We start from the raw sequence: 27,645 nt of genomic DNA, 5'->3' as shown, positions 1-27,645 counted from the left end.
TTGAGTCTGAGAGTATAAGATATAACGTGATGCCAAATATGTGCATTAATGTGACGTTCCAAATATGTACAATTATAAGAAATAAGATGACTTCTTTGCCAGAGATTGATGATGACTACTTTGGAGATTAAAGCGACGCCGTAAAAGCTGGTATGCTGCAAATAAATGCTGGAGGGTCGGTCACCCAACCAAACCTGTACTCACATGCATGAAGACAAAGAAAACCATTCTTTTTTTTTTTTTGGCCCATTGAAAGAAACCCATTCTAATCAAAGAAAAAAAAATGAAAATCCAACCAAGAAAAAAACAAAAACAAAAAGAGGAGGGGGAGAGAGAGAGAGAGAAAATAATTGTTCTACTACTACTCCCTTATGAAATTTTTCATAACCCATCATATATATCTTACTTTCCATATTTAAGTTACTAGGTGAAGAGGCAGATGGTAGTTTTTTATTAGTTAAAAATAAGGTTAAATGAAATTTTTGTTCTCTATAATTATACTAATTTTTTCACTTTGTTATTTCAATTTTGACTATTTTGATCGTTTAATTTAATTACAGTTGTAATTAGATCCAAATCAATTAACTCCATTTATTTGAAGACGAAAATCTTAGATTACATGCCAAACACGAACTACCACATCAAGTTTCCATCTTCAAAATAAACGAAACTAATGATTTGAACTTAATTGCAACCATAATAAAACTACAAGATCAAAATTGACAAAATTTAAATAGCATGACCTGAATGAAAATTTAGTGAAATTAACTATAACTATAGGGACCAAAAGTGTTATTTGACCTAAAAATAAATAAATTTTATTAAAATTGGCCGGTCTATATATGAACAAGTTAAGTGAAACACTATCACATCCAGAATCATAATTTCATGATGTGATTTGGCGATACTAATGGCAGGGTGATCAAATTTTTTCATCAAATATTGTGTCTCATGCATACATATATATATATATGTGTGTATGTTAATCTCTTACTAGTTAGAGTAAATAAAGTTTAGAATGAGTGTAGATTTGAATAAATAAAACACTAAGTGTTAGATAATATGGCAAAATAAAATTTGATGAACAAATCTGGTCATAGATTTGGTGACAGTAGTATATATTATATATTCTTCCATGTCACACATACACGTACATACTGTTTCCTCAACTAATCCCATTAACTTCTACTCCTTCATTCAATGCCACAATTTAAGGTGAAGCAGCACTTTCCTGCCAAATTAGGTGGGCATGCATACCATTTTCCTCTAAACTCTAGACACATCGAAAGAGAGAGAGAGAATCGAAGGAGACAGACATAAGAAAAGGTACATGTGCTAGAGAAAAAACAAAAAGCAAAAAGAGTTTAATTTGTAGGGTTTATCATTAATTTGCAATATTGCCTTGCGCTTGCAAACTACTTTCACCACTCAGTACGTGGTTGCCCAGCTGGGTTTATAACCCTTATTATCTCCAACGACCTCTGCTGGCATTAATGAATGGTGGAGTTTTCATTAGGTCTACAAAAGGAGAAAATTAAACTCGTCCAGAAAGTGAAAGGAAAATGCTTTTGAAGCATACAATAGTCCCCTGCTATATGGTCTCTATTTATTGCCCTCTCTGTCAACTTTCTATTATAACTCCCTTTTTTTCCTTTTCCTTTCCTTTAATTCATTGCCTCTCTCTCACCCTCCACATTTCTCTCTTTCCATCTTCTTCTTCATCTTCTTTGTCTCTGGGGCCGATGCTGCACGAGTAGCAGATGTGGTACTGAGTGACGTGACAACTAGCTCTAGAGTCTAAGTTTTATGTGTCATAAATCTGATCTGGGTCTTGTTTTTTGAGTCCATTTTGGTCTGGGAATCACTTTGTTTAAGGTACATTTTTCCAAGTTCTAGCTTAAGTTTACAGGTTTCAATAGTTTCATTACTTCGGCAAGGGGTTAATTTTGGTTTTCTTTTTTAATTTCAGGTGGGGTCCGCTAGCTAGAATCAGTGATCAACATGGATGTATCAACGGCTGTTATGATCTTATCAGCTTTGGCAGCGTACTTATTTTGGTTCAAGGTGATATCGCGGAAGATGAGCGGTCCACGTGTATGGCCACTATTGGGCAGCCTTCCGGGTCTGATCCAGAACTCGAACCGGATGCATGACTGGATCGCGGATAATCTCCGCGCGTGTGGTGGCACGTACCAGACGTGCATCTTTGTCATTCCTTTCCTGGCTCGCAAGCAAGCGCTTGTGACTGTCACGTGCGACCCCAAGAACTTGGAGCACATTTTGAAGCTCCGCTTTGACAATTACCCCAAGGGCCCCAATTGGCAAGCTGTGTTCCATGATTTACTTGGCGATGGGATCTTCAACTCGGATGGCGACACGTGGCTGTTCCAGCGTAAGACTGCCGCACTGGAATTCACCACCCGGACGCTCCGCCAAGCCATGGCTCGTTGGGTGAGCCGAGCCATTAAGCTTAGGTTCTGCCCGATTCTTGAGTCAGCTCAGAATGAAGCCAAGCCGGTGGATCTTCAAGACCTCTTGCTTCGGCTCACTTTCGATAACATATGCGGCTTGGCTTTCGGTAAGGACCCGGAAACGCTGGCTTTGAGCCTTCCCGAAAATGGCTTTGCAACGGCTTTTGACCGAGCCACTGAAGCCACGCTGCAACGCTTTATCTTGCCCGAGTTTATTTGGAAGTTCAAAAAATGGCTCCGGCTTGGTATGGAAGTCAGCTTGAGCCACAGCCTCCGCCACATCGATGAGTACTTGTCCAACATAATCAATACACGTAAGCTCGAGTTGCTGAGTCAGCAGGAAGGTTGTAACAACGCAACCCCACACGACGACTTGTTGTCCAGGTTCATGATGAAAAAAAAGTCCTACTCGGACGCATTTCTCCAACACGTGGCGCTTAACTTCATTCTAGCTGGACGTGACACATCATCAGTGGCGCTGAGCTGGTTCTTTTGGCTGGTCACCCAAAACCCACAAGTGGAAGAGAAAATCATCCTCGAAATTTGCACCGTCCTGATGGAGACACGTGGCAGCGACATTTCCAAGTGGGTGAAAGAGCCCCTAGTGTTTGAAGAAGTTGACCGATTGACGTACCTTAAGGCAGCATTGTCCGAGACCCTAAGGCTTTACCCTTCAGTGCCACAGGACTCCAAGCACATAATAAACGACGATGTTTTGCCCAATGGGACTTTTGTGCCGGCAGGCTCTTCGGTCACATATTCCATATACGCCATTGGTCGCATGAAGTACATTTGGGGTGAAGATTGCCTGGAGTTTAAGCCTGAAAGGTGGTTATCTTCCGATGGCAAACAAATGGAGGTACGAGATTCTTATAAATTTGTCGCATTTAATGCTGGTCCAAGAATTTGTTTAGGCAAGGATTTAGCTTATTTGCAAATGAAGTCAATAGCCGCGGCAGTGCTGTTGAGGCACCGGCTCACGGTGGTGCCGGGCCACAATGTGGAGCAGAAGATGTCATTGACATTGTTCATGAAATATGGGCTGAAGGTGAATGTGCACCCTAGAGACTTGAAGCCTATTTTGGCAAAAATAGGCAAGGGTAACGACTCATGGGGTACTAAAGATGATCATGTTCTCTACAATGAGGGGCTTGATATGGTGGCTGGGGTTGCATAAGAGGGCTAGCTTGTTGGTTTTGGGCAAAGCCTGTGAATATGATGCATACTAGAGAGTAATTAATTAAGGTCAGTCAATATTATATCTTATACTATACTATAGGAGGAAGAGTGGAGAATTAATGGCAGCTTATGAACCATTTTGGGGAGCTCTATCATCTCTAATAATGTGTATCGGGTAATAATCAAAATATTGATTGGTGAGGGATTTGATCCCATTGTGAAACTAGCCAGTGGTGCTGTTACCAATTTAAGTATTACATTTCACCTTTGTTTTTTATTTTTTGGCTTTTTTGAAAGTGCATTTTGGCATATATGTCATATGATTCAAGTGTTAATAAGAAATGAAGGTCAATCAATGTTGCCAGTGGGTAAATGACATGCGAATGACTATATTGGTATTGGTGTTGTACACAATATAAAGCAGCTTTTTATGTATGATTTACATTTCAGGCTCCAATAGTTGCTCATGTTTTTTTAACTAGTCCAAGTTATAATACCATTCTTGGGGACTGGGGAGAAACCAACACCTGATGGCTTGGGTCTGTGATACCAGGAATGGAAGCCATGAAATAGCAGAATGGCCATTGATAAAATCAGTTTCAGATTTGGAAAGGTTTCTATTTTCTAAGATATTGTGCTTTCCCTTTTACTTTTGGTTTAGATTTTTAGGTTCTGTTTGGTGGCTAGCTAGTAATTTAATTCATGACTTTTATTCAACAAGGCAAACTTGTTGAAGCTAGTAAACTTAATTCATAGATCCTAATGTACTTATTTCTCTGTTCAATGTTCATCAATCATCATTACCACTTTGTCTAATTTATTGAGAAATTAATTTATCAGAGCTAAGAAAACTAAAGAAGCAAAAACAAAGATTATGAAGAGAGATCAGGCAGACCAATTCGCATAGTACAGTAAAATGCAGCAAACAATAAGCTGGTCTCAGTCTCACCCACATAGACATAGTACTCATCCTTAGTTTTTCTTATTAATTAAGATTTCAAGCTGGTCAATATCAATGGAAATCAGTTGGAGGATGATTGTGCAACCAAGCTTATAAATGGAAATCAGTATGAAAGCAGATATGAGAAATATTGCAGTAGAATACCATAATTAGCAGAGTGAGGCAGAACACATGGAATTTGCAAAATACTACTTCATTAATACTTGGCTTGGATATTATACAAAGTTACAAACCAAATGTAGCAACAGCTTATACCATTTGAACATATCAATTAATACTTGGATATGTAATGAAAAACCAAATGGATTAGCACAGTCACCATATATACTTCTCAAAATCAGGAGTTTAATTGAACTAGCTAGTTACAATTCTGATGAGCAAAAAGAAAATCAATCATCAACTGTTTAATTACTTCTTAATTTCTTTCTTAATCTCTTTCCTTGATGAGCAACAGCAGGTTGGCCTTGACTTGCTCGTTTAAGAACAGAAAAACCGAACTTCGACTCAAGAGTATTCCAAAAAAGTCCAATTTCATCACCCCTCTTCAAGTCTCTCCTCGTCACAAAATTCTCCCTCCACTTATTAATGAAAACATAACTGCTCCACTTCTCCCATCGCTTCAAAACCAGTGGATGCTCTATGTTTGTGTCATAGTCATAAACCTTGACTTCTGCACCCTCTTTGTTCGCAACCCTTCTGGCTAACTTGTCATCCAAGTAATCCAGCACATGGTCCTCGATCAATTTTGTAGCCACCAACAGCCTGCACATGTTTCCGAGATCGCTCTCTGTGAGCGTCTTCTTGATTCTCCAAGGGTCATGATACAGACTCAGCCTCGTCGACACAGCAGCATCCACATTCTCAGCAGCAGAGGGCTTGTCTTTGTCATGACCAGCAGGGCCTTTCTCTGCTTTTCTCTTCTTTGTGGTAGTCCAAGACGGGTCCCACAAAGTGAATGCTGTTGAAAGTTGGTCATGTGGGCATGGAGTAGTAGTACTAGTAGTACCAATGGCAAGGGTTAGTGCTGTTGAGAGTTGGGTGAATGTGTCTTCCATTGTTGAAACAGAGAGATGAATGTGAAGCAATTAATGGGTTTAGGGTTTTGGTTCTTGGGGAGAAACCCACGAACACCTTAGGGGGGCTTTAGTGAATGAGGGAATGGGTTTGTGATTCTTGGAATTGAAGTAATGGAATAGTAGCAGAATGCATTGGTATTTATAGAGATTTCAACCAAATCAGTATGGGTTTGCAATTGCTCTTCAATTAGGATTTAGGCAACTCTACTTTCCTTTCCTAGTCTTTCTTGGTAATATAGATATTTAGGGGCTGCTTGGTGACTAAGTAATTAAGTTAATTCACCAAGTTGGAAGAAATTAAGTAATTTTCTAAATTTCAACGGAACTGAGAAAGGAAAAGCATAAAAATAAGAAGAGGGATGAAAAAAGGAAAGTAATTTTGTTATTTTAACTCCACTCCTAAGAATATTAGTTTTGTGACTAATACGTATTGGGTTCTATAGATTTTAAGAAGATATTATTAAATTTGTTATTTTAACTTCCACTCCTATCCTCTATGTATTTTGTGCCATTTTTCCATTGTGGGAGCACTTAATTGGTATCTTTGCTAATTGCTATATATTTGCGAAAAAATACTTGATGTCATATGTCTTTTTTTTTGGGCCAATGATGTCATTTGTCTTTAAATTATATTAAAATAGTAAGTTCGATTGATTGCTCTTAGTCAGTTTCATTACATATTTACATGGCATGTATAGGAATTGAAAGACCTATTTTCTTGCAACGAAAAGGAAAAACCTTTTTCTTTTCTTTCAATTTTTGGTACTTACATTTTTTGACCAGTTAGTCATACTAAATGGTGCACAAGTTATTTTTTAACCTCTTTAAAAACTCCGTATTAGAACAAATTAGCTAATTGGTCATTTGGTCCATTGGATTTCTTCTCTTCACAATTTTGAAAATGTTTCAAATTCAAATCCTCATCTCATCTCTTAGATGACAAAAATAGAAGTGAAGAGAATAAACTTGTCTCACAAATTGATTAATTGATTTTTGGGTGAATGTCAAACAACAAAATTAACTTTTTTTCTTGTCAATTTGGTAGCAAGGGTGATTAGAAAAAGTTAGGGCACACAAAAGAAACAAATAGGGCTGACTTTGAATTGTTGGAGGTTCAAGGCGAAATGTTAAAATATGACCTCCATGCACATTAAATAAAAATGATTACTTTGAAACATGTCCAAAATTGTGGAGGTTTGAGGTGGTTGCCTCACTAAGCTCCTGAGGATCGAATCCTCTTTTTATTTGGCCAAGGGAAATAGTTACTCCATTAGATAGAGAGAATAAAAAAACGAAAATAGTTACTCCAAGGGAAATACAATCACACCACTCGTAGAACAAAAAAACGACAAATAGGAAAACTAAAAATAGAAATAAACCATAAATTAAACGGAACAACTCAAACCCTAGAAACATAACAAAGCCAGAAACGACAAATGAATTAACTTTTTTTTTCTTGTCAATTTGATCGCAAGGGTCATTAAAAAAGCTAAGACACACAAAAGAAACGAATAGGGTTGACTTTGAGTTGTTGGAGGTCCAAGGCGAAACATTAAATATGACCTCCATATATGCACATTGAATAAAAATTATTATTTTGAAACGTCCCCAAAATTGTGGAGGTTTGAGGTGGTTGCCTCACTAAACCCCTAAGGACCGAATCCCCTTATTTGGCCAAGGGAGATAGTTATTCCATTAAACAAAAAGAAACAAAGCCACATGGGGAAATACAAACACATGCACTACTTGCAGAACAAAAAAACAACAAATAGGCAAACCAAAAATTGAAACAAACCATAAAACACAATAGCTCAAACCCTAAAAACATAACAGAGTCAAAAACGATAAAAGAATTAACTTTTTTTCTTGTCAATTTGGTCGCAAGGATCATTAAAAAAGTTAAGATACACAAAAGAAACGAATAAGGTTGACTTTGAGTGTTGGAGATTCAAGGCGAAACATTAAAATATGACGTCCATGCGCATTAAATAAAAATGATTATTTTGAAACGTCTCCAAAATTGTGGAGGTTCGAGGTGGTTACCTCACTAATCTCCTGAGGACTGAATCCCCTTTTTCTTTGGCCAAGGGAATTGAAATAACTATTCCATTAAACAGAGAGAAACAAACACGTGGGCAAATACAAACACACCACTCGCGAAATGAAAAAACGACAAATAGGCAAACCAAAAATAGAAACAAACCATAAAACATAACAACTCAAACCCTAGAAACATAACATAGCCATACTTTCAATCTATCCAAATGCAAGCCATCAGTCTCCAGAACACCAATCAACCAAGATGGGGGGTGCTTCCACCCAATTCTCAGGGAACATTTTCAATCTTGCTGGCCTAGCAACTACATCTGCAACCTTATTAGCTGCCATTTTCACCCAATTCCAACGTATAGATGAGAATCAACATAAAGATTCCATATTTCTCTTAGAATTGGGAAAATTAATTCTAAGAAAATTTCCCAAGGAGCCTCATTTGACAAGCTCTTCATATCATATCCCCTTAAATAAACAATGATCCAAAGGAAAATCATTACCTTGTCCTAAAAGGCAAAAAAATATAAATAAACTAAAGATAAACCAAAAATAAGCATCTCAAGTGAAAAAGAAAAAAGAAAAAAGAAAAAAAAAACAGAACGCAGTTACGTAAAGCATAATAATATAGTATGGAGTAGTATATTTTATTAAGCAGCCGTTAAAAAACTATAATAATCATCCAACAATCCAATACTTCTCGAACCACCCTAACCCCATACACCTTCACCCCCTACCATTACTAAGCATTAACCACAACCACTAACGTCATCAAAACAGAAATCGACGGTTATAATTAACGATACCACATTATTATCGTGTACCGGAACCCAAGCAAACCTCTTCCCAATTTAATTAAATAATTAATTAATCAACTTTTAATTATTTTATTTCTCAAATACTCAGAGGCACAGACACACATACACACACAACACTTAACGCTCAGACATAAAACTCGTTCCTCTGTGTTGTCCTCATTGCTCCTTGGTGTCTTTTCAGCTTCTTCGCTATGTTGGAGAGGACATAGAGACTCACAGACGCTGAGTTTTGAGCTTCTCTCTGAGCGTCGTCGTTTTGGGCTATACATACACTACCGCACTGTAAGTAATTAGGGGTTTTGCTTCAGTGGGTTGAGCTCTACTTAAGCTGCAAAAAAGAAAAAGAAAAAAAGAGAGAATGATTCTAAAGTTTTTCATTTTTATGTGGTAAATTTGTAGGTGTGTTGCGGTTTTGAGCTTTTGATGCCTTGGTGGGTTGAGTAGCTTTAGCTTTTTTTAGCTTGTAGTAATGTTGTTTATTTTAAGAAGTTAAAATGATGTTTTTTCTTTCATTTACTAATTTATGTTTGTTTGAATTTTTTGAATTACTATGCAATTGAATTTGTTGAAATAGGTGATTGAATTGCGTAGATCTGAACTGAGAAAGTGTGTTTTGGGTTCTTAAGCTTTGAGTGTGTTAGTGAGCTGTGACTGAGAGTGTATAACTGCTATCCTCTGTGTGCCCCAAAAATTTATAAGTTTTAAAGCTTTCATATTTACATGTTATGTTGTGCAATTGGAAATTGAGAAATGTGGGAAACGTGTAGCAAATCTCCAGAGTTGGAAATCAAGCTTTAGAAACTAATAGTTTGTGAATCCTAGATTATGATTGTTTATGCATGCTTGTGGACCACATAAATAATGAGTTTGCAACTACTGTTTATTCAATTTAATCATGTTATGTGAGATACTTTCTGCAAAGTATTTCTCTATTATACTTGTTCTTGGTACGAGCTAATGACAAACTCCTTCTAATTGCTATACAGGTCAGTATTGAGCACACCTTATATTGAACTGCTTGTTTAGGACCTCTTCCAAAATGAGTTATGGCTATCCGGTTGAGTTTATTTTTTCGGAGATTTTATGGATATGGCCATTGGATTACTTCTTGTTGTTATGAATCATATGTGACCATTAACTTGGTGCAAATGTGATAGCTTATCTATATTTAAATACAGTAATTTATCTCAGGATTTGCCTTTCTTACCGTAATTTCAATATATAAGCATGCCTTCTTGGTGGAGAAAGTCTTCATCCAAAGAAGCAAAGAAGAAAGAAAATAAGGACAGTTTCATTGATACCGTAATAACCATACACCGAAAACTTAAGAGTTCATCTGAAGAAAAGTGCAACAGTAGATCAGGAGGTTCTCGGAGACAATGTAGTGACACTATTTCAGAAAGGGGTTCTCAATCCAGGGTCGTGTCAAGATCAACATCACCCTCCATATCAGTATCGCGCTGTCAAAGTTTTGCAGAAAGGCCTCATGCCCAACCACTACCCCTTCCTAGAGTACATCTTTCTAAGATTGGGTGCACTGACTCTGGCATCAGTGCATCATCAAAACCAGGATCTGACAGAGGGTCTAAGCAATTGCTCTATTTGCCCCTTCCGAGACCTGGATGTGTCTCAAGCAGGGCAGATCCTACAGATGCTGAAGGAGATTTAGCTACTGCTTCCATATCTAGTGATAGTTCTATTGATAGTGATGATCCATCTGACTCACGCCTCCTTAGTCCCATGACATCTGACTATGAAAATGGAAACAGAACAGCTCTGAACAGTCCTTCCAGGTAAGTTTTCATGTCATCGGAAATGATCATATTCGAGGCTATGATGTTAGATACTTAATACATCATGTTCATGTGTAAATGCTTCATCTTTGTGTGTAATGTGCATGCGCACGCCTCTACCCCTGACAAATTTTCCTCTATCTTTGTTAAAGTGTTATGCGAAAGGATCAATTCCCTGTTGTCAACCTAAAGAACGGAAAAGAGACTGTGAAGTCGGCTAATCTTCTGTTCAATAATCAGGCTCTGTCTACATCACCAAAACGGGGACCTTTACATATGCAGAATATACAGATTCCTTACCATGGTGCATTCTGTAGTGCTCCAGACAGCTCAATGTCAAGTCCTTCTAGGAGTCCCATGAGAGTGTTTGGCTCTGAGCAAGTTCTGAACACCAGCTTCTGGGCAGGAAAGCCTTATCCAGATATAGCTTCTGCTCATTGCTCTAGTCCAGGTTCAGGTCATAATTCTGGGCATAATTCAGTTGGAGGGGATCTGTCAGGACAGCTGTTTTGGCAGCACAGCAGGTGTAGCCCTGAGTGCTCTCCAATACCTAGTCCCAGATTGACCAGTCCTGGCCCTAGCTCTAGAATACAAAGTGGTGCTGTTACCCCTCTGCATCCACGAGTTGGAGGGCTAGCCACAGAGTCACCTACAAGCCGGCCTGATGATGGCAAGCAGAAAAGCCACCGGTTGCCCCTTCCTCCAATAACAATAACTAAAACATGTCCTTTTTCTCCTGCATATTCAGCTGCAACAACTCCCACAGTTCCACGTAGCCCTGGTAGGGCAGAAAATCCAATAAGCCCTGGTTCACGCTGGAAGAAGGGACGCCTTCTTGGGAGGGGCACATTTGGACATGTATATCTTGGTTTTAACAGGTTTGTAGCCAAAGGAGGTGTATGCCCACAACTTGGATCTGTTTATCGATTATACATTCTACAGTTGTATCTATTTCTCCCTATTGCATGTATGACATTAACAAATTTTCTCACACCCACAGAAAAAGTTTGACTCTCACCCTCCCCTGAATAAAGAAAAAAAGAGATCAACAAATTTTCATCCACAAATGACCACTGTAAGCTAAGCCATCTACATGTGGCAGATTGCAATTTTCAAGAATCACCGTTTCAGAATTACAGTTTTCCTATGCTTATCAAATATTAAGCATACGGTGTTCCTGAGTTTAAACTTATGATTTGTGATTATCCACTTTTGATGTATTTGAGTTATTCATTAGTTGTAATGCACAAGTCCCTTTCTGGAATTTTGAATGTCTGATTTGATTCAATTTTTGGCTTCAGTGAAAGCGGTGAGATGTGTGCAATGAAGGAGGTAACTCTGTTTGCAGATGATGCAAAATCAAAGGAAAGTGCACAGCAGCTGGGGCAAGTAAGTTCACTTTGGTAGTTGGTAGATCTATTAGAAACTTTGATGGTGTAGAGAATAAAATGTTTCCTAGAAAATAAGTTTTACATATGTATATATATATATATATATATATATTTTTGTGAGTTCCTTTAGACTTTGAGGGTCTCTTATACATATGAGTTGTGTGTTGCAGGAAGTTGCTTTGCTAAGTCGCTTACGGCATCCAAATATAGTGCAGTATTATGGATCTGAGACGGTATGTTCCTTTTATTACTGATGTAGTTTCTAATATAATTGCTCATACTAAGACCTCTAGAAAATTGTGGTGTTTAAGTCAGTCAACAATGGCTGTTTACACGTTTTGATGGTAACTATTTTTAAGTAACTGTGTTATTCCTATTGTTGGCATGTGATGGTGTATATTCTTGAGCAGGTAGATGACAAACTTTATATATACCTGGAGTATGTGTCTGGTGGATCCATCTATAAACTGCTTCAAGAGTATGGTCAGTTTGGTGAAATAGCTATTCGTAGTTATACTCATCAAATCTTGTCAGGGCTTGCATACTTACATGCCAAAAACACTGTCCACAGGTGAGTCAAGTTATAATTAAAACTTGATCTATCTTGGAAATATCATCTATCACTGACTCTTATGGGGCCATGTGTTTTCATCAATTTAGGAATGTCAGTTTTGATCACCGACTCTTATGGGCTAATGATAAGCTTATTATGTTCAGGGATATCAAAGGAGCAAATATATTAGTAGATCCCAATGGTCGGGTAAAATTGGCAGATTTTGGGATGGCTAAGCATGTAAGATCCTTCATTTGCAATTTTTATCAGAATTACCATGCAGTCATTCTTTTGATAGTCCAGTGCATGCAACCTTGATGCTGATAGGTAGTTAGTGAAAGGAGATCCTATAAGCCTGTCTGTTTTCAGAATGATGCTTGTTAAGCACTCATTCGGTTCTGATGCCATTTTGTACCACTTTTTTTTTTGGGAAAATAGAACACAAGACTCAACTGCCCTGAAAGAAAATTTTGTTAAATGGGACACTGGATAACCTGATCCAAGTCATATCAATTTTTTTTTTTCTTCTCTTCCAATTAACAATGAATCTGAGGGTTCTGATATATCTTATCTGAAATATTTTGTAGATCACTGGGCAGTCTTGTCCATTATCATTCAAGGGAAGCCCATATTGGATGGCACCTGAGGTCAGCATGGTTGTGCTCTTGCATCTCAAATTTTTATATGGCTTTGTGGTAACATTATTTACTCAAATTGTTCAGGTTATCAAGAATTCAAATGGCTGTAATCTTGCGGTTGATATATGGAGCCTTGGTTGCACTGTTCTTGAGATGGCCACGACAAAACCACCTTGGAGCCAATATGAAGGGGTTAGTAAATTTTGGATTCAGAGCCTTGAATATTATGAAATACTCAGATGTTATACATTTCCCAGTGACAGTGCATGTATGCCAGAAATTCCTAATGTTTGACCTGATTCTTCTTGTGATGTGTGTTTCAAAGGTTGCTGCTATGTTTAAGATTGGAAACAGCAAGGAACTTCCTGGAATTCCTGACCATCTGTCAGAGGATGGGAAGAACTTTGTTAGGCTGTGTTTGCAACGTAACCCACTGCATCGTCCTACGGCTGCTCAGCTTTTGGAACATCCTTTTGTGAAGAATGTTGCTTCATTGGAACGACCCATTTTGAGTGCAGAGCCTTCTGAAGGACCACGTGCAATAACAAATGCAGTGAGATCTCAGGTAGAAACAACCCCCCAACCACCCCCTAAAAAAAAATAAAAAAAAATTCTAGACTTTGATACTAAATGTACAAGACCCCATGATGAACGGTGGAGTAAGCATATACAACATAAAGGCTTTTATATAATGAGAACATTATGGCTTTATGTAATGTCTGTATTTGTATGCAACTTACAAGACTTCATTTAGAACTTGAGCTACCAAATGATTTAATAGGGCAGTAGTGAAGTTCTGCAATCTGCACATTATTATGTCAAGTAGTAAATGCTTGCAATGTTTCCCATCCTGTCATGTTATTATTCTGTGATTATAACTTGTCTAAATAAAAAACATATGTTGCTAGCACTGGACATCGTAGGATTTTCGGATTCCAAAATGTAGGCATGAAACAGATGTCCATATTTGGATAAGCTGTGGCCAAACAGATTGTCTAGTTCAGTGCACGTAAGTATATATGTGGACACCCAGCTTTCCTATTTAGGACCTAATAATTTTAGTCCATGGAGTCTAATTTATGCCGGTTGTTTGGAGCATTAAATCGTTTCATTTTTTGTCTGCTCTTTAAATAGAAAATTTGAAGCTTTTCCGTATTTGTATTCTTTTAGGCCCTAAGACATGGGAGGAATCATTTGAATTTGGACTCAGACGGGATGGGTATCCATCAGTCCAGAGGCTCAAAAACTGGCTCAGCATCAAGGTCTCTCTCTCTCTCTCTCTCCCTCTCTCTCAGTATCTGTGCTATGTGTGCTGGGTTGGTAAAAACTTAATTAAAGACAAAATCATAATATTATCAGAACCTGGTTTGTATCCCGATGTTGCTTCCAACTCATATGCACTTGACATCATTGAAGCTTTACAAAAACAGGATTTTTATACTTTAGAATAACGTTTAGCATTTTAACACTTCATCTCAAGAAGGTCCATGAGGACATTGCATCATAGCCCTAGATAGCAGTAAATGTGAGAAATTTGTTACTTGATATTAATGCCACCTGGGGCTATAAGGACTGATTTTTCTACTAGTGATCTACTCATCTGTTCCATTAAAATTTTAACCTTCCCTTCTTGGTTCCCAGTGATGCCCATACACCAAGAAACATATCATGCCCAGTTTCTCCAATTGGAAGCCCACTTCTATATTCTAGATCACCACAACATGTCAGCGGAAGGATGTCTCCCTCTCCCATATCTAGCCCTCGTACCACATCTGGTTCATCTACACCTCTCACTGGTGGCAGTGGTGCAATCCCTTTTCAACACTTGAAGCAGCCAACGACCTACTTACATGAAGGCATAGGGATGCCCCAGAGATCTAAGAACAGTAGTTTCTATACAAATGGTAGCATGCCATACCATGAGTCAAAGCCTGATCTATTTCGAGGGCTGCCGCAAGCCTCTCAAGCTTTCCCGGATATAATTTCACCTGGTAAAGTTGCACTTGGAGACCAAATTGGACAGCCTGTTTCTGGGGGGCCCAGGGAGTTACATGATGTACAGTTGGTTTCGGCTGACCGTGTGTCCCAGCAGCTCTTAAGGGATCATATAAAGCTGAACCCATCTATGGACCTTAATCTTACTTCACTAGTGCTTGATTGTAACAGTGGTAGAAACAGTGGTAGATGACGGGTACATGATCCCTGGTTAGAGCAGTGCTTCTAGGCATAAAGTTTATGTTGATGCTTGAAAGCTATTTTGTCCTTATAGTAGAGGTCGAAGTGTTTCGCTTTGCAGAGTCGAAGGTGGACTTTGGAGATCCAGCATTTGGTAATTCCTTGTAAAGAGAACGTTTCTACTGCTGTAAAGAAGTGTACATGTTATCACTCCTGAAAATAGAAAAAAATAAAGTCAGAAGACCTATTATCATTTCTAACCCTTTTTGTTTTCTTTTTCCGGGAGGAAAGAGGGTCATTGAGATGGCACAAATTGTTGTACAGGGGTTAGGAATTAAACTGGAGTTGAGATTTTGTGAAGATGCTAGTTGAGAGTTTGCCAGGCTGGTCTGTTCACTATCTTGTATCACTGTACGGCAGCTCAGTCCAACTAAAAAGGGCTGTGCAGCTTTGCTGTTGTATCTAAATTATAGTTGCATCAAATAGAAGAAATCTAATTGCTCTTGTATCTCTTACTTTCTCTAGATATCTTCTGGACAATCATCTAATTTGTAGACTATTTGATAAAGAATGAGCAAAAGGGTCGGTAGTTTTGAGCTAGTATTATTACAAGACTGTTCTGAAAGGGTTTATTGAACTTGATATATGCGCTATTAAAGCAAATGCCAGTCTGCCCAAAACTATTTTTAGGATTTGAGCTTACTGATCAAATTGGTTTGTGCACAGTGCACTTAAAAGCCTCCTTTAGAAAACTACAAAGATCAATTCATAAATTGAAGAACCCACAAAAGGCTGATCTAATGGACTGAAATCACAAAGACTCGACCATGGTGGTGGGTAACAAGTGTCTGGCCCTAATAGTCACCTTGGCCCCAAATGAGGCACTGGGTTGGGAAAATTCAAGCGTCGTGGCCATCCTGTCCTCTCTTACTCAGGTATGAGTTTACTCATATTGCTCCAATTAAGTGATGCCTACGTGTCATACCAAATTGGCCATCAACAGTCTCTACATTCACAATTCATGGCAGTAATCAAAACCTATGGAATAAGATGCCACTTCATAGTTCCTTCAATGTTTTCTATATACAGAGGTTTCTAGTCCAACTGGTTTTAACTTTCAAATAAGGTACATAAATGAACTATATAGTCTAATTTGGCAAATTGGTTTCATCACGAAACAATGCAGAAAAGAGCCACCTACAGCATGACCCAGCAAAGATTGAAACCCCTACTCCTTGGAATTGGTCAAACTCAAGCTAAAATCCCAGAGTTTCTTAGCCAAATCTGCATCATTTGCCAGAGAGCTCGGTTTGGCAATGTTACTGTCCACAAAGTATTCACCGCCAACTCCCTTAACTTGTGGATGGAGTGCTACAAAGCATGTGGTTGCTGCTCCCTGCACAACCATGTTCAATGATATAATTTAGGCAGAGCTATTATACATAGTGAATACACACACACACAAGATTATGTATCCAAAACAATTTTCTGCTACATGCATATATTGTGGAAGGTAAAGAAGTACCTGCGGAATAGTTTTAGAGATAAATATACCCAGCACCTTAAAAAAATCTGTGCAAGCCAAAAAAGTAGAAAAAAGTGAGTTGATCAGTGGAAAACCAGACCATTACTGCAGTGTCAAGAACTATGATCATTAGCTAATATGAATGGTGATGTATTCATGCAAAAACTGATGAATGATGATCATAGTCTTCACTGCAGGGAATTTTAGTATTGATGTAATGATACTGTTAAAGAACAGGAGATGAAGCTTACAATATAAAAAGCTATCATAGCGCATAATATTGGTGAGAATTACTCCAGGATGAAGAGAATTAGCAGTTATCTCCACCCCTTCTTCCTGTTTAGCTCATGTTTCAGAAATTAGTTAACAAGTCAACCAAGAAGAGCACATCATTTCAAAGTGCATTAATAACTTGTATGGATATATGCTATATGCTTCCATTGACATTAGACATGCTTGATTGATGAACTTTAATAGATTCAATACCTTCAGACGCCTTGTAAGCTCATTAGCATGCAATATGTTAGCAAGCTTGGATTGTCCATAAGCATAATATTTGTGGTATCTTGATTTATCATTAATTTTATCAAAATCAAGTCCATCAGGGTAAACATATTGATGGCCTAATGATGATACATTAATAATCCTCCCCTCCTTGCCGCTTTCTCGTGATGTGCTTTTCATGGTCTCCAACAGAAGATTTGTGAGAAGAAAATGACCTGCACATTGGATGGTTCAAGTGACAAATGAATTGATGAAAGCACCTTGTTAAAAACTGATAGCATTGGCCTACAAGACAGACTTGAAAACAATGGTTAGGTAACACACCTAAATGGTTAGTTGCAAACTGGAGTTCTATGTTGTCTTCAGAAAGCTTGTATGTATTTCCCATAACCCCTGCATTGTTACTTCCAACAAAGAAGAGAGTGCATTACTTACTTCTTATTGTCATAGACTCACAAATATAAAATAAACAACTGCAAGCTAATAACAATGACATAATTGCTAATCTTACATAAGAATGTTCAATGGGAGACCCAAGGAATTATACTCTGCTGCAAATTTTCTTACAGATGCCAATGAGTTGAGGTCGAACTCCAACACATCAATTTTGGCATTGGGGATTTCTTTAAGGATTGCGTCTTTCGCATTCATCCCAGCATCCGTGTTCCTTACTGCCATAACTACATGGACACCACGCAATGCAAGAACACGTGATGTCTCTAAGCCAATACCACTTGAGGCTCCTGAAATTAAACAAGTTTATACACTGGGGAAGGCTCGTTGTCATGAAAATTTAGTGCTAATGAAGCATCATTTAGATGTCCAAAGGATGAAGAGCAGTTTAAGACCATATTGATATTGCTATCTTAGTTACATTGCAAATTACATATAATAGGGGATATAAAATTGAAGGGTATATCGCAGAAGAGACTTATCCATGTAATACAAAAAGAACTTATAAAAGCAAACGAACCATCATAGTTTAGATTCAGCATGTGATATAATCATCCAAGATACTAACAAAAAAACTACTTAAAAAAAACAAAAAAGAGAAAACCCCATTGGAACTCACTATGCATATATCACAGAATTAGTAAAAGTACTCCAAAACACTGAATCTTCTAAATCTTTTTCCCATTCTACATGGTAAAATACTACAATAATCCTATATATAGCATATCAGTTTATTTGCTTCAATCCTTGTGATGCTGCACTGTTATTCTCTTTGTTTGGAACATAAGCTATTTCATCTAAAACAAAGAAGTGAAATAGAGCATGACCTGTAACGATGGCAGTAAGACCAGTTCCATCAATCCCTTGAGTAACTTCCTCTGCTGTGGAAGAGGCAGAGAACCCCGATACTCCTTTCCTGCTAAATATCCCCATTAATTTTGCAGATGATAATGGGTTCTAATTTTATGGTGAAGCAAATGATCATGAAGTTTACAACAAAGGGAATGCTAACAACACCAACATAACATGGTAAGTTCCATCCTTAGTTAAAATATTGGAAGTCAATGAGAGTGACAGCCAATGTCAAGACAAAGGGTATTGGTCCGGTTGCCGGCCCGTATATAGGGGATCTTAATATGGTGCTTAAAAAATTGATCATTTCTCTATAAATTTATGAGAATGACTAATTTTGAAGTTCAAAGGACCACAATATCCTCAACAAAAACACCATAGTCAAGGTTGGACATGGTTACACTGTAGCTATGTCCGAGAAGACATTTGATGCCAAGTGTGTATGGAATGTAGCAAAATTGGTTCTCAACATCTTGTATAATGTATGAGAATGTGAGTATTGTCCCACATTGGAAAAGTATAACCTTAAATAGTGGCTTGTAAGGGTCTTGGACTACTCCTCGTATTGCCAATTAATTTTTGTATGGATGACTAGATTTCTTTAGGCTACCAAGTAGCCACACGTACTCCACGTCACCCGATATGAGTTGCTGTCAAAATTTAATAATTAAAAGTGTGTAGTACCCATAGGATTTGTGTGTAGAATTTTCCATTATCTCGCTGCTTCTTAATAGTCTTGGGATCTTTCACTTGGCAAGAACTGCAATGACGTTTGTAATTAAAATGCACCCATTTGGGGTTGTAAGGCAATGGCCGGCGTTTGTGATGTTTGGTCTTGTACATAGAACGGTGTCATTGGCTGGTAGCCTGGTTGGTACGCATCATTGACGACTAAGGATATAGTCAAGTCTTGTCAAAGGGTTGAAGATCTAGTATTTAGTCCATAAACCATGTGCAATTGTGCATGCATGAGGCACAATTGTCCATAAATCATTTCGATCAACTTTGGCGAAAGAATAATATTAAAAGAGTGTTCCTTCATTTCTAATGTTTCCAATCCTTTTCTTTTAGTGGGGCGATTAATTAGGAACCAAGAAAAGATAAAGGTTTAATTTCTTTCAATGTAAATATATATGTGTATATTGTAAAATCCTTCTCTAGAGAGTGACTGCAAACTTAAACTTTGCAAATTGATTCCTATTTAGGACTTACCTGTATCATGGGGGTATAGTCTATAAATGAATCAAGTCATCCGTATGGCGTATGCTATATGCAAGTCATCCTATAGGCATCACAAATTTTATTTTTGCGCGCAGTTATTCTTTCTAGAGAACAATTATATATATATATATATATATATTATCACCAGGTGTCTAATTTTCAGATAACCATAACTCATGTTGAAACAACATTATTGTACATGTTACTAACTTGGAATCAAAATAGAAGAGGATCAATAAGAAGAAATTGGAATGTGAATGTGTTGGATTCTTATCAGGAATAGTGTGAGTCAATACAATAGTCTCATATGGAAAAAAATGACTATCTAACGTAGCGTATTCTAAGTGGGATACCTCCTAAGAGTCACCGAGGCCTTTCCAGACACTTATGCATTATCTAGATGGTTAAGTTTGGGATAATATTGATGCAACATGAAACATGATAAGACAACCCCTATATATTTTGGCTATGGTTGTATCATTATTTAAAAAGATTATATATAAACCTAGCTAAAAGTGCCACCTGCAACATGACCCAGCAGAGACAAAACCCTTAATCCTCCTTGAGATTGATCAAACTCAAGCTAAAATCCCAGAGTTTCAACGCCAAATCTGCATCTTTTGCCAGAGAGCTCGGTTTGGCAATGTTACAGTCCACAAAGTATTCGCCGCCTATGCCCTTAACTTGTGGATGGAGTGCCACAAAACATGTGGTTGCTGCTCCCTGCACAACCATGTTCAATCACATAATTTAATCACAGCTGCAATACAATGTCAATACACACACACACACACACACAAACGATCCTGTATCCAAAAAACTTCTGCAGTTCTGCTACATATAATGTGGAAGGTAAAGAAGTACCTGTTGTATTTTTTAGAGAAAAATATACTCAGCACCTTTAAAAGATCTGTGTCAATCCCACAAAAAAAGAAAAAAGTGTTGATTATTGGAAAACCAGACGAATACTGCAGTGTCAAGAACTATGATTATGAGCTAATAATGACAGGTGAAATTGTATGTAGAAACTGATCATAGCACTGCAGAAAATTCCTCTAGAATTAATGACACTGGAAAAGCACAGCAGAGAAATCTTACAATATAAAAAGCTACCATAGCCAAAAAGATTTGTGAGAATTACTCCAGGATGAAGAGAATTAGCAGTTATCTCCACCCCTTCTTCCTGTTTAGTTCATGTTTCAAAAATAAGTTACCAACTCAACATCTTATATGGATATATGCAACTTATTTCCAAGACACCTCAAACAATTAAAAGAGATACTAAGTTATTAAATCAGCATAGCTTGAAGATGTTCATCAAATGATGCTCCAAAAAGTGTTGTACATTGATTTATCATTAATTTTATCGAAACAAATTCCTTCACGGTGCACACGTTGATGGGCTTTTGATGATAAATTAACAATTCTCCCCTCTTTTTTGCTTTCTCACGATGTGTTTTTCATGGTCTCCAACAGAAGATTAGTGAGAAGAAAATGACCTGCACATTTGTTGGTTCAAGTAATTAACAAATGTAACTGACATAAGCAACGTGTTGGAAACATTGGCCTAGGGACAGACTTCAAAACAATTGTTAGGTAACTAACACACCTAAATGGTTGGTTGCAAAATGGAGTTCTATGTTGTCTTCTGAAAACTTGAATAATGTCTTCAGGTACATAACCCCTGCATTGTTACTTCCAAAAAAGAAGAAAGTGCATTAGTGCTTATTGTCATGGACTCGTAAATATAAAATAAACAGACACAACACACCACAAAGTGTTAGAACAATTAAACCCTAAAAGCTTAAACTATTAGAGAATAAGCCAACAATGTATATCAAGCTAACACAATTGATGTAGGTAGAGAGAGACACATAAGTGCAGTCTCATCCCGCACCTTACAAGCCAATAAAGATATAAAACCTAGGACTTTCTACAACCAAAGCTCATATGCCATGTTAAACAACCACTACACCCAAAAGCTTAAACTGCTAGAGAATAACTCAACAATATATATAATGCTAATTAATAAGGAGGAAATTGAGTAAGATGAATAGAAACTGGCAGATGGCAGTAATAACAAAGGACAATTCCTTATCTTACATGAGGATGTTCAATGGAAGGCCCAAAGCTTTGTAATTTGCTGCAAATTTTCGTACAGATGCCAATGAGCTGAGGTCTAACTCTATGAATCAATTTTGGCGTTGGCGATTTCTTTAAGGATTGGTTCTCTGACATTCGTTCCAGCATTGATGTTCCTTACTGCCATAACTACATGGACACCACGCAATGCAAGAACACGTGATGTCTCAACGCCAATACCACTTGAGGCTCCTGAAAATTAAACAAAATTTATACACTGAAATGTTACTTTGAGAAACACGGAGGAAGGCTCATTGACATGAAAATTCAGAGACAAAGAAACATCTTTTAGATTTTCAAAGGCTAAAGTGAGCAATATCCCCCATTGGTATTGTTTAAGACCATTATATTTGGAGAAATAAAACTGAAGGTAATAATCCCAGAAGAGACATCTCAGTGTAACAGAAAATGAACTTATAAGAGAAATGGGACCATCATAATTTCATTTCTCTAAGAAACTAACAGAAGTACTTAAACAAAGAAACATTGGAACTCACTATGCATATATCACAGAAATAGTAAAAGTACTCCACATCACTGGTCTTCTAAATATTTTTCTCATTCTTATATGGGAAAAGGCATGAATCCTACATATCAGTTTATTTGTTCAATCCTTGTGATGCTGGATTGTTATTCTCTTTGTTTGGATATATACATAAGCTTTTTCATCCTAAACAAAGAAATGAAGTACATGACAAAGCAATTGTAGCATTAATTTATCATATAAACAATTGTATTCGAAGCTTAAAATAGAGCATGACCTGTAACAATGGCAGTAAGACCAGTTCCATCAATCCCCTGAGTAACTTCCTCTGCTGTGGAAGAGGCAGAGAACCCAGATGGTCCTTTCTTACTAAATATCCCCATTATTAAGAAGCTACAACAACACAGAGAATGCTAACGAAACCAACATAACATAGTAAGTTCCATTCAATAGTGAAGCCAAGATTTTATCATAATGGGGGATTGATAAACAAAGCCGAATATGTGATTTTTATTCAACAAAACAACAAATTATAACAACAAAGCCAATGAACCACAAAACACAAGCAAAAACAATTATATAAGGCTAATAAGTTAATAACATATTAGTAATGAGAGTGTGACTGCCGATGCTTGGGGTGCCGGGTGCCGGCCCACTACTGCTAGAGGCCATTTACCAAATTCAATTTGAATGCATTGTTCCAAAAGGTTTTAAAATGCAAAGTACATATATATATATATATTTATTTTTTTTTCTTCCATGTATGGAGACATTCTTAGTTGTGACGGTGTATATAACGCTATTATCCCATTCATCTCACTGACTCATTATGTGGTTAATTATATGTTAGAAATAATTACATGTTTGGTCCACTTATTATTTCACAACTCTCGCGTTGGTCCACAATTTTTTTTACGTGCCAAGCGCATCTAGGGGTGGCAATTCGTGTTATCGTGTTATTTCATATTTGGGTTTGTGTCGACAACTACACGAACTCAAAGGATGTACACTGTAATCGTGTTATCGTGTCGTATCATATTTTCGTATACACTGTAATCATGTTATCGTGTCAAAAATTGCAACCCCTGTGCATCCATGAATTGACATGTGCCACGTTGGTCCATTACGTCAAAACACCCAAATCGACATTGAGTTTTGTCCACATGGAGGGGTAAATTGGCAAATGGGTCAATTCATGTTCTAATGTGAGTCAAATGGAGTAAATTGGGATCAAATGGTTTTATTCTTTTCCACGAATTGACCCCAACTAACCAACACTTTTTCCGTAACAAAACCATTTGACCCCATTTGACTCACATTTGAACATGAATTGATCCATTTGCCCCTTCGTGTGGACAAAACTCAACGTCCATTTGGAGTGTTTTGACAGAATGGACCAATTATGTGTCACATGTCAGTTAATTCATGGATGTATTTGACACTTCAAAAAATTTGTGGACCAATACAGGACTTATGAAATAATAAGTGGACCAATTGTGCAATTACCTTTTATTTATTATGAGAGAAACATTACATACGATCGTTACTCTTTAGAATTTCTCATTTACATGAGACATACGCAGCCTATGGTTTGCTTGGTGTTTTTTTTTTTCTCAGTTTGTTTGCTAATTTACAATACACGCCAAATTAGAAGAAAAATAGAAAGGCCAAAAGGGTCACTGTCAAAGATGAGAGTAACATAAATTAGCAGAGCAAAGACGTACATTTGTGATATATTACTCTGAAATATGGGACATTGTCGTTCACATTATTGACTACCAAGGGCTACACACAAAAAGTGCATGTATCACTCTTTACTCGCATACTTTCTACTTACAAATTTTATTTTATATAAAAAAAAAGCACAGAAAAGAACTATCTTCAACATAATTTAAAAAAATAAAACTATTTAGATTATCTTAGCGACTATCATGGTGACCATTTTTATTAAAGAGATAGTCAGCAATGATCAGTTAAATTGATCTAATTAAATAGCAATAATGTCAAATTGAAAATAGTCAAGAAATTAGTCAGTTAGTTGGTGTAAATAACAACAATTAACAGATGTGTAATGTCACTAACGCACAAAAAGATGAATGATATGATGACTACAAGAACATCAATCAATGAGCATCAAGTCGCTGAAACATCCACAGAACTGAATTTTAATTTATAAACATTCTCTCTCTTATTCCAGACTCCAAGTAATCTCATGACTACTACCCCAACTAATACAAACACACCATTATTAATTTCATTCCGAATTGACTTGCTTAAACGCCTCCAATGGCCGCATTCTTTTTCTGCAATCCTGACACCTGCAATGGATATAGAAGTATATAAAAAAATTGTTATTTCATTATATATTATTTCATTAGTGGCTATGTTAAACACCATAACTTCAAAATTTAATGAAAAAGTTACCTAATCATCATTAGTTGACGCGATATTTTGTCCATCAAGCATAATCTTTGTGACATGAGCGATCTTGGGCCAATCCTGACCTTGTTTCCTTTTGCATCTTTCACTTAATTTTGGGCAATCTTCAATCTCCAAGTATCTCAATGCGGTGAGCCGCTGCATGCCCTCCGGCAAAGCCAACAATTGGGGACAGCTATCAAAATCTAGTCGATGGACAAACCTGAGGTTTTGCAACCACTCTGGAAGTACCGTGAGACGGTCACACTCAGCAACACCAAAATACTGTAGGGTGTTTGCAGACTCTTGAAGCCAATGGGGCAAAACCTCCAAATTTGATTTTTCGATCCAAAATGATCGAAGACCTCGAGTGCCTTCTCCCGACCCCATCAAATCAAGCTTTCTACAATTGATGATAACCAAAGTCTCTAATGCCGTAAAATAGTTCATCCATGGCAAGGACTCTAGATTTTCACAGTTTTTAAGACACAACAATCGAAGGTTTGTGAGGGGTTGCATCCCTTCACCTAGAGATTTAAGATTTTTGCAGTCGACGACATCTAAATATCGAAGAGAGGTGAGGCGTGCAAATGACTTTGGAAAACACGTGTGATTTATTGTTAACGTCAAGCACCTGAGGCTAATCAGGTTCCCAATGTCTTTGGGCAACTCCTTGAGTTTTTCACATCCGTCAAGAAATAAGGTCTGCAAATTGTGCAGCTTGCAGATGGAATCAGGAAGCTTTTCTATGTGCTTATTATCTGACAGGGAGAGATATCTCAAGTGACTCAAGTTACCAATGGAACTCGGCAGCACCGTAAAAGTCCTCAAAACATCGAGCACTCGTAGGTACTTGAATCTGGATATGCATGTTTTCAAAAGAGATTGACTGTTGATGATTTCATCTTCATCTATATCTTCACGTTAACAATATTCACCATCGATATCTGTAAACAGAATGGTTCGCAATTTGTCCAAGTGGAGTAAGAATTGGTCTTCTTGCTCTAATTTCCCGGACAAGTACTCAGGAGATATTGACATATGGCGGACCTTTTTACAAGTATTAGAGGGACGACAATTTAGAGACGAGCACTCTACCTGTGAAATTGAGATTGCTAGATCATGAACAAGATCATGCATTTTAAACTCCATTTGAACGATGTAATCTTTCTCAGCAATAATTTGAAAGAGAGATCTAGAACATAACTGCCTTATGTAGTCCAACCCTATCTCTTCAAACTCTTGGTTTCCTTTGGATTGAAGGAAGCCTTGTGCCATCCAAAGCTGTATCATTGCTACACTTCCGAATTCATGGTCCTTTGCGAAAAGTGAACAAACTGCAAAACAAGGTTTCAAGTAGAGGGGCAACGCATCGTAGCTCAATTTGAGTGCAGGTAAAATGCCCTGGTTTCCTTGTTCCAGTTTCCATATGGGATCATCTCTTACATGCGACCAAGAACTCTCTACCCTTTCCGAATAGAGTAGGCCCCCTAGGGTAGATACTGCAAGAGGAACCCCTCCACACTTGTTCACAATCTCTTCCCCAATTTTCATTAAGTTTGGATAGTTTTGTTCTTCTCTTTTCCTAAATGCAACTTTAATGAATATAGACATACAATCTGAGTGGGGAAGACCTTGCAACTCATGCACGTGTGCAGAGCGCATAAGGGAAGCAACTGATTCATTGCGTGTTGTTACAATGATTTTACTCTGATTGGCTCCAACCTTCAACAAAGAATTTAAAGAGTTCCATTTTGAAAGTGTCACCCCAGTTGGTTCCTTGTCCCAAATATCATCCAACACTAGTAAAAACTTTTTATCCTTCAAAGCATTTTGCAACTTAATTTGCATCTCTTCAATACTTTCATGATCACCACATTTTTCGTCAGTTGCCAAAGCAACCATTTGAGAAACCAATCTTTTAATATTAAAGTCGTCTGAGACGCATACCCACATTCTCAACTCAAAGTTTTCCATTATCTTCTTATCATTATACACTAGTTGAGCAAGTGAAGTCTTTCCCAAACCACCTAACCCATAAATGGAAATAACAGAAACACTCTCATCATCTTCATCATGACCAGTGTCCTTCAAAAGATGGAAGATAATCTGTTCTTTATCACCATCTCTCCCAATAACATCTGGCACGTACACAGCAGAGTAAGTCTCCCTCTCCGTGTGCACGCCAGTCAAATCTCCAGCTGGTAATTCCAAGAGACCAAATTGATCTCTTTCCTTTGCAATTTCAACTAACCTTGCTCTAATATTTTTTATTGCGTGTCCCAATTTGAAGTTGAAAAAGACTGAATTTGGACGTAAAAACAAGTTGCGTACCTTCCCTTTGATACTCCGACGATTGAGCAGTCGCATCCGCAACTGTTGGTACTCAAATTCATCCACCACATCATCGATGTCGTAGCAAACATCTTTGAGCTTTCCCAACCAATCAGTGAGTAGGGGATAATCCGTCTGCTTTTTCTCTGCATGTCGGAGCACTTTTGTGATGGTGGACAAGATCTCCTTGAGCTTGTGTAGCTCAACTTTGACACCCCTTGCCAAGCAAATTTCATGGTAAGCATGGGAAGCAAGCCTTTCCAACACTTTCTCTGCAATGTTGAAGGCAAAGGACTCCATGGTGATTCTGGAGGAAACAGAGGTATGTGTTTCTTTTGTTTCTTTTGGTATGAATTGCTTAATTTTGATAAATGGGTAAAAATCGTAATGAACTATTAAAGCATAATGGAGCTTCTGTGCTTAGTGCGGAAGGCCCGCACTAACTTTATAAGCATTTTCTTTTGTAATTTCTTTGGCACCATTATAACCTTTTTCTTTGCTTTAGCAAAAGTATGGTATTCTACTATTCTTTGTTGAAATTTGGTCGGGAGCCAACTGTAACGCATTCTTTTTTGTTTTAGCAAGAGCTTGATGTTTTAGTCAAAAGT

At 37.6% G+C, this 27,645-nt stretch overlaps 6 protein-coding genes and 1 pseudogene across 8 annotated transcripts; 2 read left to right on the top strand and 5 right to left on the bottom strand.

Moving 5' to 3' along the window:
• Positions 1–1,627: 1,627 nt before the first annotated feature.
• Positions 1,628–4,040, top strand: CYP86A7 (cytochrome P450, family 86, subfamily A, polypeptide 7). The gene is made up of 2 exons (XM_086257570.1): positions 1,628–1,875; positions 1,970–4,040. Exon 2 carries the CDS (start codon positions 2,002–2,004, stop codon positions 3,646–3,648), a length of 1,647 nt encoding a protein of 548 aa, XP_086113696.1. The 5' UTR covers positions 1,628–1,875; positions 1,970–2,001; the 3' UTR covers positions 3,649–4,040.
• A 975-nt stretch (positions 4,041–5,015) lies between these two features.
• On the bottom strand, positions 5,016–5,666 carry LOC147274062 (B3 domain-containing protein At2g33720-like). The gene has a single exon (XM_086228300.1). The coding sequence runs from the start codon at positions 5,664–5,666 to the stop codon at positions 5,016–5,018; it is 651 nt and encodes a 216-aa protein (XP_086084426.1).
• Positions 5,667–8,683: 3,017 nt separating this feature from the next.
• YDA (Protein kinase superfamily protein) lies at positions 8,684–15,338 on the top strand. Of its 2 annotated transcripts, XM_086228638.1 has the most exons (13): positions 8,684–8,836; positions 8,954–8,985; positions 9,541–10,347; positions 10,500–11,225; positions 11,649–11,736; positions 11,909–11,971; positions 12,149–12,309; positions 12,456–12,531; positions 12,879–12,938; positions 13,014–13,121; positions 13,255–13,494; positions 14,100–14,191; positions 14,571–15,338. In XM_086228638.1, the coding sequence occupies exons 3-13, from the start codon at positions 9,782–9,784 to the stop codon at positions 15,115–15,117; spliced, it is 2,727 nt and encodes a 908-aa protein (XP_086084764.1). In that variant the 5' UTR covers positions 8,684–8,836; positions 8,954–8,985; positions 9,541–9,781; the 3' UTR covers positions 15,118–15,338. The 2 variants fall into 2 exon arrangements, with proteins under 2 accessions (XP_086084764.1, XP_086084763.1); XM_086228637.1 differs by lacking the exon at positions 8,954–8,985.
• A 154-nt stretch (positions 15,339–15,492) lies between these two features.
• Positions 15,493–18,565, bottom strand: LOC147274060 (short-chain dehydrogenase TIC 32, chloroplastic-like). Its single transcript, XM_086228639.1, has 7 exons — positions 18,414–18,565; positions 17,645–17,876; positions 17,458–17,537; positions 17,116–17,348; positions 16,881–16,965; positions 16,630–16,676; positions 15,493–16,500 (listed from the first exon to the last, which is right to left on the bottom strand). The coding sequence occupies exons 1-7, from the start codon at positions 18,517–18,519 to the stop codon at positions 16,333–16,335; spliced, it is 951 nt and encodes a 316-aa protein (XP_086084765.1). The 5' UTR covers positions 18,520–18,565; the 3' UTR covers positions 15,493–16,332.
• A 1,355-nt stretch (positions 18,566–19,920) lies between these two features.
• On the bottom strand, positions 19,921–22,668 carry LOC147274059 (short-chain dehydrogenase TIC 32, chloroplastic-like; annotated as a pseudogene). The gene is made up of 8 exons (XR_015119706.1): positions 22,563–22,668; positions 21,763–21,993; positions 21,262–21,354; positions 21,005–21,160; positions 20,874–20,940; positions 20,773–20,842; positions 20,462–20,523; positions 19,921–20,382 (listed from the first exon to the last, which is right to left on the bottom strand). The product of XR_015119706.1 is annotated as a short-chain dehydrogenase TIC 32, chloroplastic-like (transcript).
• Positions 22,669–24,342: 1,674 nt separating this feature from the next.
• LOC147274057 (disease resistance protein RGA2-like) lies at positions 24,343–27,398 on the bottom strand. Its single transcript, XM_086255922.1, has 2 exons — positions 24,710–27,398; positions 24,343–24,603 (listed from the first exon to the last, which is right to left on the bottom strand). The coding sequence occupies exon 1, from the start codon at positions 27,335–27,337 to the stop codon at positions 25,628–25,630; it is 1,710 nt and encodes a 569-aa protein (XP_086112048.1). The 5' UTR covers positions 27,338–27,398; the 3' UTR covers positions 24,343–24,603; positions 24,710–25,627.
• LOC147274058 (uncharacterized) lies at positions 24,710–25,222 on the bottom strand. Its single transcript, XM_086228299.1, has one exon. The coding sequence runs from the start codon at positions 25,220–25,222 to the stop codon at positions 24,710–24,712; it is 513 nt and encodes a 170-aa protein (XP_086084425.1).
• Positions 27,399–27,645: the final 247 nt, after the last annotated feature.

This window comes from Dryas octopetala, chromosome 9 (assembly GCF_963921425.1).
Source record: "Dryas octopetala chromosome 9, drDryOcto1.1, whole genome shotgun sequence".
Lineage (NCBI taxonomy): Eukaryota > Viridiplantae > Streptophyta > Magnoliopsida > Rosales > Rosaceae > Dryas > Dryas octopetala.
This window is presented reverse-complemented; position numbering and strand designations above follow the sequence as displayed.